The sequence below is a fragment of the Eublepharis macularius genome, chromosome 13, assembly GCF_028583425.1.
Source record: "Eublepharis macularius isolate TG4126 chromosome 13, MPM_Emac_v1.0, whole genome shotgun sequence".
Lineage (NCBI taxonomy): Eukaryota > Metazoa > Chordata > Lepidosauria > Squamata > Eublepharidae > Eublepharis > Eublepharis macularius.
In genome coordinates, this window is record NC_072802.1 from 20,546,617 (window position 1) to 20,561,031 (window position 14,415).

Below are 14,415 nucleotides of genomic sequence, written 5' to 3' on the forward strand. Positions count from 1 at the left end.
GAAACATAAGGATCTATGTCCGAAAGTAAAAATATAACCAAGTCCAGTTCTGAGATACCGTGACACCACGGAACTTCTATTAAGATTTTTAAAACATCTGAGGAGAAGATTTGAGGCTCTGATGACAGGGCCAAAGTGATTTAACTCTGGGATGCTTCCTCAGCAGAAAACCCCCTCTCACACTTTTGTTAGCTCAGGAAGAGGTGGAAAGGTGGGTATTACATGGTTGCCTGTTTTTTATTTCCCCTCCCTTCCAGGGCTAATGGCAGCTAAAAGGGTGAAGGAGCTTCTGTTGTGGAAATGGCACTGCAGTTTCATACACACACACACTCATGCCAGGCCAACTCAAGCTCCGCATGACTTCTATGTGAGGCTAAAGTTCACACTGGGCAAGCTGATTGTAGATTCTCATAATGTAGTCATTTGTCCTTCATTCTTTCCCACAGAAAACAGTCTTGGCTGTTAAAGATTTTCTTCAGTCTTATACAGTTTTTTGTTCTCTTAGATACCTAGTATGGCAGCAAATCCAATGTAAATAGAAAAATTCTTATTTTATTTGTTTTATTTTTATTTGGATATTTATTCTAAGATGGGGACCCAAAGCTGCTCGCTACATTGTTCTCCCCTCCTCCGTCTTACCCTCAAAGCAACCCTGTGAGGTGAGTTAGGCTGAGAGCCAAGCTACAAGTGACGCCTTACATAGGTTGGACACTAGTCGGCTTCCCTCAAGTTTTGATGGGAAATGTAGGCGTCCTGGTTTTACAGCTTGGCTCTCCATTACAGCTGCAAGACCAGGATGCCTACATTTCCCATCAAAACTTGAGGGAAGCCGACTAGTGTCCAACCTGTGTAAGACGTCACTTGTAGTTTGGCTCTGAGAGAGAGAGTCTGCCCAAGGCCACCCAGTGAGCTTCCACGGCAGAGTGGGGATTCAAACCAGAGTGGGAATTCATGGCAGAGTGAGAATTCGTGAGCTGTGGCTCACGAAAGCTCATATCCTGCCACAAATGTTGTTAGTCTTATAGGTGCTACTGGACTCTTCCTGTTTTCTACTAAAAAGTAATTCAGAATGTGGAACTGAATACATATAACAATGGGCACTAGTTCCAACGGCTTTTTAAAAAAGATTAGACAAAACGTCTGAAGCTAAGGATGTCTAGCAGTGCCATCCTAAGCAGGATTACAATAAGTCCATTAAAGTTAGTGGGTTTAGAGAGGTATAACTCTGCTCAGGACAGCATTGCATCTGTGGCCAGTGCCTGACTGGAAGACCACCTTGGAATCTTATGTAAACTACCTTCACATCTGTAAAGTAAGAAAGCCACAATATAAATGCAATACAATAAAAGCAATAAAAGAAGCGAATACAGAAATGCCTTCTCTTTCCTTTTGTGTCCTCTCCATTTAGATCGTGAACTCGCCATATCTGGGGGCCTGTATTTTCCACATACATTATTCAGTCAAAAAACCATCTACACTGGTGGCATAAGGAATGAGTAACAACAGTTTCCAAAGGAAAGAGTCAGTCACGGTTTTCAATAACAGTACCTAATTTTCTCATCGCCCATTTCTTTCACTGCTTTTGCAAACTTTGCTTTCCGGATGGAAAGGAAATACAGGCTGGTGCTTGAAGCCAATTCTAGCAGGTTTTTTGCCTCTGTTTATTTTATCAGATGGATGAACCGTCTGGGCCTTGCAGCCATTGGTTATACGCCTGATGACAAGGACATTCGGCCCGATGAAGGTAAGGCCATCGTTCTTTGACATTAATCCAAATGGAGAGAAATATCTTCTAGGGAGGAAAGGGGAAAGAATGCAGACTCTGTGAATGCTCCAGGTACCAGAAGATGTGACAGTAGCACAAGGAAATACAGAGTTTTGCTTGGTATCTTAACTGTTTAGGGTACCAGAGAAATATAGACTCTAAGATCTATGTTATACTATGCAAAACCTCTAATCTGATTTTTGCCAGTAGGTAGTAGCAATCTTGTGAGTTTCTTAGAACAATCATAGGCAGAATTCAAATCCATGAAAATGCAGAAGTCTAGCAAATGTAATCAGGTGTCTTCAACTTTCTCAGATCCACTTAGAGCCCCAGCCTATATCACAGGACCCACTTTCAATGCTTTAACCACATAGTTGGTCTTTCTCTGCTCTCGTTCACACTCTCTCTCTCTCTCTCTCTCTCTCCTTTTTCCGCCAATTTTTTTCTTCCCCTTTGTCTCCTATTCTCTTTCATTGTCTCTCTCTTTTAAAGACAGCATAATGGTGATCAGGGCTGGGGCGCCCATGGAGGCCAGGTAGGCAGTGGCCTCAGGGCGCGGGGTGGTGGAGGGGGCGCTGGAGGAGGCATGGGGGGCGGGAGCGCGCACCATGGAGCTGCAGCCTCCCAGCCCTCCTGCCCCGTGTTGCCGCCAGCGCCAGCACACATCCCCGGCCGGGCTCAGCAGCCACGGGCAGGCATCTGCGGCGGTGCAGGGCAGCCGCGGGCAAGTGTCTGCGGCGGTCCAGGGCAACCGAGTGGGAGAGCTCAGAGGCCACCCGCGCGCCGTCCCAGCTGCCCGCTACAGTGATCGGGCTGGCGCGCGTGTGCACCCGTGATGACATCACACGCGACATCATCACGCAGGCCAGTGCGAGTGTGTGCGCGCGCACGCAGGGGCGCCCGGCTCGCCGGCCGCTGCGGGCACCAAAAACCCTGGCGCCACCGCTGATGGTGATATTATATAAGAGCCCCATGATGCAGAGTGGTAAGCTGCAGTACTGCAGCCCAAGCTCTGCTCACAACCTGAGTTTGATCCTGGCAGAAGCTGGGTTCAGGTAGCCCTCTCAAGGGCCCTGCCACTTGCAAGCGGCAGGAAAAGTTTAAACTGCCCCTATTTAAACTGCCCCTTTCCCTGCCGCTTTGCAGCGGCACAGAAAAGGCATTGTCCTTTAATACGAACCAAACGGAACCAGTATACCAGTTCCATGGAATTTCGTTGAAACAAGCTTCCACGAACCACTGGTTTGCGACCCACGAACCAGGCTAGTTTGTGGGGGGGGGGGGGTTGGTTCATATTCAGGTTCGTGCCCATCTCTAATTCAGAGGTGTGGTTTATAAAAACCTCTGAGAGTGGAAATATACGTTGTGAATTACCTGGGGACGTTCAAGTGCAGGATTTTGTGTGTGGTCCTCAATTCATGTGCATGCTGTCTCTTGCTGAGCACACATGAATGCTGCTTTCCTGGGAGCTCCCTTTTGTGAGATTGCATTTGCAAGCGAGTATAAATGCCGCCACCACCAGGTCGGGATGGCAGAGCTCTGATCCAGCTCTGTTTTCACAGGAAAACTCTCAGGGATGGACACTGTAGAGCAAGTACTTTAGGCTCCTCTGACTTGCCAATTTGCATTTCTTTAAGGTGTGAGAAAGTGTCAGGATCTGCATTTCAATGAATGGATGTGGGAGATGGCGGAAACTGGTAATCCGGCAGTCGTAAACAGCCTGGGATACTTTTAGCAGTTGAGGAGGAACTGATATTGAATACATGAATGTACTCAGGCAGATCAAGTTGAAGTGTGACTGTGCGAGCCAGTGTATGGGAAGTTGGAGGGGGGACACATGAAATGAGGTTCACTTGAGTATCCCTAGGTATTTCATAATGTGCCTTTCCACCCTGAGTGGTGGCAGCGGACAAGGAGGTAGAGGTAAGTGGATTGAAGGCTTTGAAGTACGCTACCGGGATCAAACTACCTAAGCAAAACAGGCAGTAGCAAAGTGAGACCTGTTTCACCACAGATGCCTAATGGAAAACCCCATTTCATTGACAATACAAACTTTTTTTGTTTAGCAGATTACTGGAGTGAAAGCGACCAGGAAGATATTGATGGCTCTTTAACACTGAAACAAGAGGCCCCTATAACACTTTGTGATACCTATCACCGAACACCCTCAGTAAGTTACACTGAGCACTAAACCACCAGGGGCTTTTGGGGAGTATGCCCCCTTAAGCAAAAGGGAGCAAATATGGAGTGGTACTGTAAGTGGACCAAGAGGCAGGGCTTTTTTTCAGCTGGAACACGGTGGAACGGAGTCCTGGCACCTCTTGAAAATGGTCACATGGCTGGTAGCCCCGCCCCCTGATCTCCAGACAGAGGGGAGTTTAGATCGCCCTCCGCGTTGCAGCATGGAGGGCAATCTAAACTCCCCTCTGTCTGGAGATCGGGGGGGGGGGGACACACTGGCCATATGACCTTTTTCACCTAGGGCGATTTAAACTTTTTAAAAAAAACCTAGTTCCAGATGACCCAAAGTGATGTCATTGTGCAGTCTTGAGTTCCACCACTGAGTTCCACCGCCTCTTTTCCCAGAAAAAAAGCCCTGCCAAGAGGTATGGGTGAATTGGTGGACAGAAGAGGCTGCCAGTGTTTCCCCTGGTTCTGTTAACATAATGGGTTGGATCCAGCAGGAACTTCTGCTTGTACTAGAGTTCTTGCACAAGCAGAAAAGCAAAGGGGGGGGGGAAATGTGAGAGCCACTTCTGTTAAGTCAAACAAACTTCTTGTATCCCCACTTGCATTTTCACTTCCTCAAGATCTTGTGCAACCAGTTTCTGGGCACAACAGTGCATAGAGAGGACAGTGCTAGGTGTCACACCAGGATCTTGCACATGCCGAACTGTGCTAAGTCCATTTATGTTTCCACTTGTGCATTGCTGGACCCAAGCCAATATGATTTAAGGTTCTCACCTTTTCAGTTGGCTGCCCAGTCACATCTCATGTAACCCTTAAGTGCACGATTTTAATTTAGCCTGAAAAGAGTGGCCGTAGTTAGTCAGTTTTGGCGAATAAAAGTTCCCTGTGATATTTTAACTGCCATGTGAAAAAGGCTATCGTAATTTATTTTGCATGTTCCACAATTGTCCTCATTCCCTGCTGAAACTAAGCCAAAGTATGAATAACTCAATGAACTCAGATTCTCTTTCTGTTTAGTCCCACCTCCACCTCCATTGGTATCCCACTTCTGCTGCTGTTACATTGAATTTGAGACTGCAAGCTCCTTGGAACAGAGCTCTGTCTTCCCATACTCTGTAAAGTGCCATCTGTAATGATGGGGTTATACAAATAAAATAATAACAAGAAATAATATTCAGGGCTTTTTTTCAGCTGGAACACGGTGGGACGGAGTTCCGGAACCTCTTGAAAATGGTCACATGGGTGGGTGGCCCCGCCCCCTGATCGCCAGACAGAGGGGAGCTGAGATTGCCCTCTGCACCGTGCAGCGCAGAGGGCAATCTAGACTCCCCTCTGTCTGGAGATCAGGGGGCAGGGCCACCAGCCCATGTGACCATTTTCCCCGAGGGCAACCCACTGAGTTCCACCACCTCTTTTCCCAGAAAAAAGCCCTGATAATATTAATAATATGGACTTAAAAAATACAGTACTTTGATTTGTCAAATACATTTTAAACTGTTTTTGTACCGTTGTTAGTAAACACATTGCTGGTCTAGGGAAAGTATGCAAGTTGAAGGGTGTTTTTTGCTGCTACTTTAAAAAAAAATTACCTGTGTTTCTCAGCGCAGATAGGACTCTCTCTATTTTTCTTTCAGATTTTTCTTCAACGTGAATGATGCAATCCTCGCACAGCCAGAACCAAAGAAAGCATGAATGAGGCAACAGCATCACATGGGTGAAGCTCAGACTGACTTTTCACCCATGTGATGCTGTTCCATCAACGGGGATACAGGTTAAGCCTCTCCCTTTCTGTCTCCCCAACCCTGCTTTTTTTTGCCTCTTTTCTCATTTTTTTAAACACAACTTTAAAAAATAATACTTAAAGTTCAAGCAGATTTGGATTTGTTTTTCTCCCGTGGATGCTAATACAGGCCCTTTCTCCTCCCCTGCTCCCTATTTGATTGGGACACTTGTTCCCAGGGCTTTTTTTCTGAGAAAAGAGGTGGTGGAACTCAGTGGGTTGCCCTCGGAGAAAATGGTCACATGGCTGGTGGCCCCGCCCCCTGATCTCCAGACAGAGGAGAGTTTAGATTGCCCTCCACGCTGTCGAGCGGCACGGAGGGCAATCTCAACTCCCCTCTGTCTGGAGATCAGGGGGCGGGGCCACCAGCCATGTGACCATTTTCAAGAGGTTCCGGAACTCCGTTCCACCGCGTTCCCGCTGAAAAAAAGCCCCGCTTGTTCTCTAAAAAGGAATAGGAAATCCAGTTACAGCATTTTTCAGGGACCTCTAGATTTCTTCCACAACTCACTGCTGGGTAGGGTATAACCTGAGATGTTATGAACATCTAGACTGGCAATATCCTTGGCACCTTCCAGCAGGAGTTATTCTTGGACAGAAAAATGGGTTAAAACTAGAACAGGGAGTGGTTAGGGGGAAAGTCATTGCTTGCTTCGTGTAGTGCCTGTGACTGGCTTATGTCAAATCAGACCTGTGATTTAGCATGGCTTATAGACATCCCAGCCCCCTTGAGATATTCTGTTTCCAGAACAGTTGCAGCTGCTTCTCTGGTTGCCATCTAGGCACCAGAAGAACGTCTAAAGACTTCTGCTCAAGTAAAGTACTGTAATGAGATGGCTGCAAGTCATACAGACTACGCATCTCCAAGTGGCTTGGTGATGCCTGTGTTGTTGCCTATGCCGTAGTCACAATAACTCACGTGAGGCAGAATTCTTTAGATGTCCTGTTACCAGCATGGGAACAATAAGAGAAGTACCAAGCATGTTAGAAACAGAACAATTAAAGAAGAGGTTTTATACTACACAGCATAGGTTGAGTTTTTCCTCTGTGTTCTCATGAATATATCGTATAATGGAACGTTTTAATTATTTTTAGATGAATTCTTCAAGTCCATTCCCTGAGCCTAAACAAGGCCGGCACTTCTCCAGTGAATCAACCTATTCTCATTCTTCTGCGGAAGATTCCCGACAAGATCCAACGGGGAGTACGCACTCATCAGGTTGTAGACCTCCCTACAGAGAAAGACGGTCCTGGCAGGATCTCATAGAGACCCCATTGACCAGTTCAGGGCTCCATTTTCTCCAGACTGTTCCTCCTGACCCTGAGTACATGAGTGGCCGACTTGGAATGTCACCCGAGAGGCGGAGACAAGCAACACTGCCAGTCCAAAGACGACATAACCTGGAACAGGATGGCCCTTTCCCATTGGTCGAGTACCACCGAGGTCAAAGCTCTCACGCCAAACACCAGAAGCAACGTAGTCAAAGCCTTCCACGAAACAGAGATGTCCGAATCAAAGGCTGCGTAACACCTGCTGAAATAACAGAAGAGAGATCAGAAGAAAAAGTGCATATTAAAAAGCGAAGCAGTTTGTGTGAAGAAGGTAAGAAGTTGAAAGAGCGTCAGCTTCTTTAGGGGAGGAGCCATAGCTCATTGGCAGAGCACCCACTTTGGATGCAGAAATACCTGCAATCGTCTCTTAAGAGATCTCAGGTAGAAGGGCTTAGAGTCAAAACAGACGAAACATATGATACGTGGAGGACACTTGGCAGTTTTTGCAAGGTTCAGCAGGAAATGTAGTGAGAAAGAATGTCTGTCAGGGAAAAGAGGGAAAATCCCCCCTCTCCCTGGCAGACAGGGCCGGCGCACCCATTGCGGTCAGGTAGGCGGTTGCCTCAGGGCACGGGGTGCTGGAGGGGGCACCGGAGGAGGCGCTGGGGGCGGGATCATGCGCCATGGAGCTGCAGCCTCCCAGCCCTCCCACCCCACACTGCCGCTGCCGACAGCACACGCCCCCGGCCGGGCGCAGCAGCCACGGGCAAGCGACTGGGGTGGTGCATGGCAACCGAGCAGGAGAGCTGGGAGGCCACCCGCACGCTGTCCCAGCTGCCCTCCGCAGCAATCGGGCCAGCTTGTGCACATGCCCATGATGAAATCATATGTGACGTCATCACACAGGCTGGTGTGTGTGTGTGTGTGCATGCACGTAGGCGCGCATGCATGCCCGGCCAGCTGGCTGCGGGCACCAGAAACCCTGGCGCCACTCCTGCTGGCAGAGTTTCTTATTTAAGCATCTCATCTAGTCTGCTTGGCTCTCTTTCTCCACTGTCAGAGTGCTCAGCTCACAAGTGCATTTAGGGGAGCAAGGGGAGCCCACTGGCAGCAGAAAGAGGAAGCCCGTTCCACTTGCTCCCTTGCACTCTATCTCTTGTTGGATAGAAAATATTCACTCTTATTGTACAACAAAGGGGGGGGATGAAAAAGAAAGAAAGCTTTTGGCTAGTGCTCTTAACTCCTTAGTTGCTGAATTGCACAGTAATCTTGGTGTGTGGTGGAGAAAGCTCCCTTCTCCACGAAGCCACTGTTCTGCTTGCTTTGTGTACTCGCTCAACCACTCATCACAAGGGACTGTTAAATGCCCACAGTTCTGAAGGTCAGCAATGTTACTGCCCTTCAGAAACAGTAAAAAAAAGAAATTCAGATGGGGAGCTGAGGGGAAAGGGGGGCAGAACCCATCCCAGCTCCGTTTGCCTGGTAAGGAAGTGGACGAGGCGAGCAATGGGCACAGTTGTGCTGCCGCTTGCTGCTGCCCACCCCGGCTCCGCTCATCGGGCACCATATGCAGTGCATGGCTGGAGCCCACCCCACCCCATCCAGGGCTGCTCGTTTATTCAAGCCCAAGTTTCTCTGGAATGCCGGACAGACGACCCGAGACCCATGGAATTTCCCACCTTTCTTGCGCTCTGCACCCATCTTTCCCCCTTCGAGCCAGGCTGGGTCAGATGGAGGATGCTGCGTGCACTGCCATCAAAAGTCCTTTAGGAAAAAAATGGCAAAATAAGCATTAGGGGAGTTGCTGAGGGTGGGTGTGGTAAAATCTGCTCTGGCCAATTAATTTATGATAGGAAGAGAAGAGGGGGGTTGAGAGAGGCGAGCTGTTCACACACGCATACACCAGGCTAAGCGCGAGTCAGCAGCTGAGGCAAAAAAAAATTGCCATATGTCCACAGCCAGATACCTCAGGGAAAACCTAACATAGCCCAGAGCTGTGTCACATGACTAGCTCAGATGTGTAAAAGGCAGACAAACATGGGATGCAAAACAGGTAATGAACATGCTGTAAAGACTGAGTGTGAAAGGGGCCATTGTCACAGGGCACTGTCTGAAAGCTGTCTGTATGAACCAGGGCTGCCAATGGGCCTGGAAAAAAATGCTTTGTCCCTTTAATTGAGGCTTAATCTGTGGGAAAGGGCACCTGAAGCTTTTCATGGTATGTTTGTCAATAACTTCTAGTAAATAGCATTCCATTCAGCCCCTGTTAAAGGGACAGGACATTTTTCTGCAAGCAGATGTCAACCCTAGCTGTAAAACAGCCACATTGCACACTGCTGAAAAATGCAACAGGATAGTATATTGTGCTTCTATTTAAAACTGCATTTTCACAGTTATAGAAAGATTTTTTTAAAAAATCGTAATGATCTATAATAACTTGTTTCTGTTTAGTTTAAAAAAATATCCAAGTAAGGCTGCTTGTTTCTTTTCCTTCACATCTCCATTGTAGATATATTAAAAACATAAAGAAAAGGTCATTGTCTTTCAGAAAACACGGAAGAACTAAAAGGGAGTAAAGATGGTCTACACGAGTTGTACAAGACCCTGGAGCAAGCTAGTCTGTCTGCCTTTGGAGAGCAGCGCCCATCCACCAAGCAAGAATTTCGGCGGTCCTTTGTAAAGAGATGCAACGACCCCGTGATCAATGAGAAGCTTCATCGCATCCGAGCACTCAGGAGCACTTTAAAAGTAAGTGTGTGACCTCGCTAGGCTATGTAAGCTAACAAGGTATTATTACAGTAATAAAAATGTCCGTTTTGCACCCTACAAGAGACAAAGTTGGGAATCCCGTTCCATCTCACCTGGCTAAGGAGAAGCCCCATGTCCAGACACAGTTAAAACTGGTACTACTTGGCTGTGTGTTCCCGGGAAAGCCATTTTCCCTGGGCGCACCTCAGTATCAGTACAAATTAGTGGTTAGAGTATCGGACTAATCTGGGACCCCCTGGGTTTTGTAATTGGGGTATGAATCCCAGCTGTGTTGTGGAAGCTTGCTGGGTGACCTTGGGCCAATCACTCTCACATCCTGGCCTACCTCACAGGGATATTGCGAGGATACAACAGAGAGGGAAGAACCACGCATAGCCCCCTGAGCTCTTTGGAAGAAGGACAGGATAAAGAATGTACTCCATAGATCCTATAAAGGAAGTAGTAGAAATACCAGAAACCTATAGAGAGGCTTTAGTATTGTTTCCCCACCACCACCACCACCACCGCCACTGAAGGTGGAAACACAGAAAGCAGGGTGTATAAGGAGGATCTTATTTGGTGGTAGGGTTACCTGGCAACCAGTGAGAGGACTGGGGGATAGGACATGGTGGTAGGGCAATAGCATAATGGACGACTGCACTTCTAGGGATAACCCGGAAGTTCATTGTCGTTCTTCTGTGCAGGCACACATGGGATTGTGCATGTGTAGGCCTAATGACTGGAGAAATTCTTCAACACTTCTTTAAAGCACCATTAGGGGCTGTTTCTCTCCAGTCACACAGAGACCCATTTTCCCGCCTAAATGGTCATGTGACTTACCAGGAGAAATGGCCCCTTCCCACAGTTCTGCTAAACCACTATGACTCAAAACTGGATTAACCAGAGAGCTCACAGAGAGGTAGGAGGGAAGGTATGTGTACCTGCACAGAAGAACTCGATGAACAATAGTTACCGGTATGTACAACCCTGTTTTCGTCGTCATTCTTCTGTGCAGTCCCACATGGGAGTGTACCAAGCTACACACAATAAGGAGGCGGGGTGAATCTCTCCACCCCAATTTTATTATGTAAAGATTCAAGCATCGCTGCAACAAGCAAGAGTATTAGAAGGATGAAAATAGTCATACGCTGTGAACAGTAACAGTGGATAGCTCAAGGAATCACCACCAGCAGCGGTGGGCAGCAGGATCTCATGATGAGAAAAATTAGTTTGGGGGAAGACCTTTAAAAAGGGAGCAAGAGATAGTTTAATTGAGGCAAATAAACATTTAAGTTTGCAATATGACCTTAATATTCAGTGTCTGAAAGCAGGGGAAGCAGGAAATATTTTGAAAGAAGGGTTTGCTACGTCTTGGTATCCCCTGAGTAAGGATTATTTTAAAACTTTCAACGTGCCTGTTTTGCCTTGAAAATCCATGTTTTCTTTTCATTTCTCCCTTGTGCAAATCAAATTCACGATGGTTTGTTTTCATACCATTTATCCTTTCCGTGCACCAAGTATTTCCCATAAAATGTCTGCATTTCCCCGCTTTAGCAGTACCTTTATAAATCAACACTATACATGAAATGTTGGTTATTCAGTGATGTATATATAAATACCATATAAATGGCATACATAAACAATACAATATGTGTATATAATACAAACAGATCTACAAAACCAACAGCAAAAAGCGGAGAACCCAAACAGCTGACAAAAATTATAACAAATATAGTAAGAAACGGAAATGGGGAAAAAGTTTGCTCATCCCCACACGAGGAGACATCCTTGCCAGATGGACTATGGATTTGATCCCGTAGGCTTTTCTTCGATATTAAAAGAGAGAGAAAAGCTTCATTCAAACTTTGACTTTTTTTTCTGAGTGGAATATGTCGTCTTGACTTTTGGCAGGCAAAGGAGGGAGATCTTACCATTATCAACCATCTGCTACATGATCCCACCCTAACGTCAAAGAAATTCAAAGAGTGGAAAGTAAAGAACTATGAATTTTTCCTGGACATTTGTGAGTACAACGCTGCTCTGAAAGCTCAGAATGGGGCCTCTGAACTTGCGAGCCCTGCCCCCCTGCTGACACACACGCATTCCTTCATCGAAACGCACGTCTGACCAGCTGTAGCACCAGGAGCACTTGGGGTGGAGTGGGTGGGATCAAGGTGGGGGGCGGGGCAACGAGAAATCCATCGGGATGAAACACTGTAACCTGTGTAAATAGGGTACTCTGCTGTATTGTACATAGGTTGAATAAGAAAAAAATAGCGCCACAGGATGCCTACTGCATTGCATGAAAAGAACGTCTTACTTTCGTTGGATTTTTTTTTAAACATTTGGTTTGCATTAAGAAAAAGCAGTGCAGAAGCGTTCCACTGGCGCCAAAACCCAGGAAAATTTATGTGTACTGTACTAGAAGGAAGCATGGAGGGTAAAGGAGCTCTCTTACCATTTTATATATGTAGATATACTGTATGTGCCCATATCTATGTATATAAAATGTAACATGAAATACTGAGGTTTATTTTTTAATAGACTTTGAAATGCCCATCTTCATAATTTCCCCCTTTTTAAAAACAAAAACAAAAAAAACAAAGGGAAGTGTAATACTATTTTAAAACACACACACACACACAGAAATGCATTGGCCACTCCTAGGGAACGGAAGATTAAATGTTCAGCATTTCCGGTAAGCAGTAGCTACTGTCTTTTGTGAACGTCTAGAAGGCTGGAGTAGCAAGGAAGTAGTCAACTGAACCCCTTGCAGTGTGCCTTAAAATGTATAGTGTTTATCCAGCAAAATGTCTTTTCTTTGCCTCTCCAGGCGCAAACTGTACATGCCGTCAAAATGCTGTGCTATTTTTAAAAAACGTGCCTGCTTTTCAGAGGAACAGCCCCAGACATGTGCTTGTGTGTGTGTGCGGGCATGTGTGCGAAAGAGAGAGAGCGTGTGCATGTGTGTGTGTGTGGCACGGAACAGGTTTAGGTACAAAACAGTCTGGCGATTTTAAAATCGCCTACCTACGACTTCTGGTTGCCTCTGCGTCATCGTGCCGTTGAAAGACGCAAAGCCTTCTTCTGAAGATGGTCGCTATTCCAGTTGTCAGCGTTTATCCACTGTGAACTTAGTGCCACAGACCTGTGAACTACAAAATTCTGATATTGTCTTCTGCTGCCTCAAAACAGAACTGCATTTTAAAAGAAAACAGAACTGAAAACTGTTGCTTTCCATGACACACCAACACCATATTGGTTAGATACCTAATTTATTATTACTCAAAAAGTGTTTCATGGAATAGAAGAACCAAAGTATTCAGGGCAGTAGTGAATCAGGATGGGTAGTGGTTTTCCAGAGGTGGGGGGTTTGAGGCCTGCCGGAGCATTGTCGAGAGTATTGATGTGGCTTGCTAGCAGTAAGCAGAGATGGCCCAAGACTTTTGGTACCCAAGCTAAAAAACCTAAAAATCCCAACCTTCACCCCTGATAAAAAAATATAAACTAATTGACAGTTTGCTATCTTTTCTTCTCTGAGGTAGGCCACCTCACAGTTTAAAAATGCAAAGGGAAGAGGAATTTAAGCTCAGCAAAAGCAAGTCCCAAAAATACTGTTCTTTTAATACTATTCTTTTCATATCAAGTTTTGAAATGACTGCTGTATATTTCTTTAGGTAAAGAGACTGCTGATGCACATTTAGCAGTGCTCACACAGCAGTCCCACACGATTATACAGAACTGAGTGGAGTGTATAGCAGTAGTGCTTGATGGCCTGCGCCCATGTGATTTAACTTTGGCCTTATGCACACCAGTGGAAAACTGAGGAAACTCAGTGAGCAGTGGGATAACAGCATCATGCCTCATCCTTCTCCCATTGGTTTGCTGCAACAACATAATAGTGCATATGTGCACAGATTCTTACATGCATGTACCAAACAATGGCTCAGTCTGTCTCTTCACAATCAAATGACAAAGATTGCATGTATTAGACATGTGCATATAGTCTTCTACACGTAGATGTTACATGAAACAGACAGAGAAGAAGCCAGAGAGGCTGGGCAGGTGTGCACCACAGCAGGGCATATGGGTGTGATGGGCGAGCTGACTTTGTTGAATGTATGCACGGAGCATACGATTGGCTGCATCAGTGCACATGTCGTTTCGCATAAGCTTGCTGCCTAAGTGTAAGTGTTGATAGTAAACCTCTGTTCTCCATTAACTCCTTGAATACAGTTCCCATTCATAATAACATATGTAGTTTGGAGTTCATGACCCAGAGAAACTTTCCATACAGCAAGTGTGTTTCCAAGACTGCTGTTAGACAATACTCACACAAGGCATATGAATATTTTTAAAGCCTTCATTTGCAACTGGCCTCTTCACTCACATATGTAGATCACTTGACTTCTCAGCACTTGAATGTGTCAACTAATGTCGTTGGAAAATAGTCATAAAAGTTCTGTCTGTGGTCTGTGGCCCTGGAGGCTCATTCGCACATGCAGGTCATGAAGGAATGCATGGATGGGCCAGCTCTTAATTTCACTGGCTTCAGTCAAAACTAGTTTCTTATAAATATGTTTAGGATGAAAAAATTTAAGCAAATGGAGAGGCAATCAAATTTTAAATTAGCCGAACACAGGAAGACAGCAGCCCCCTA

At 46.0% G+C, this 14,415-nt stretch overlaps 1 protein-coding gene across 1 annotated transcript in view; it reads left to right on the forward strand.

Annotated features, from left to right (window-relative positions):
• The window catches only part of LOC129341262 (connector enhancer of kinase suppressor of ras 2-like), a 531,721-nt gene extending 519,839 nt beyond the window's left edge, over positions 1-11,882 (forward strand). Inside the window, exons 20-24 of the mRNA XM_054996377.1 lie at positions 1,674-1,744; positions 3,832-3,935; positions 6,831-7,338; positions 9,556-9,755; positions 11,667-11,882. Of these exons, the coding sequence (XP_054852352.1) occupies positions 1,674-1,744; positions 3,832-3,935; positions 6,831-7,338; positions 9,556-9,755; positions 11,667-11,882 (1,099 nt within the window). The remainder of the gene's footprint in view (positions 1-1,673; positions 1,745-3,831; positions 3,936-6,830; positions 7,339-9,555; positions 9,756-11,666) is intronic.
• Positions 11,883-14,415: the final 2,533 nt, after the last annotated feature.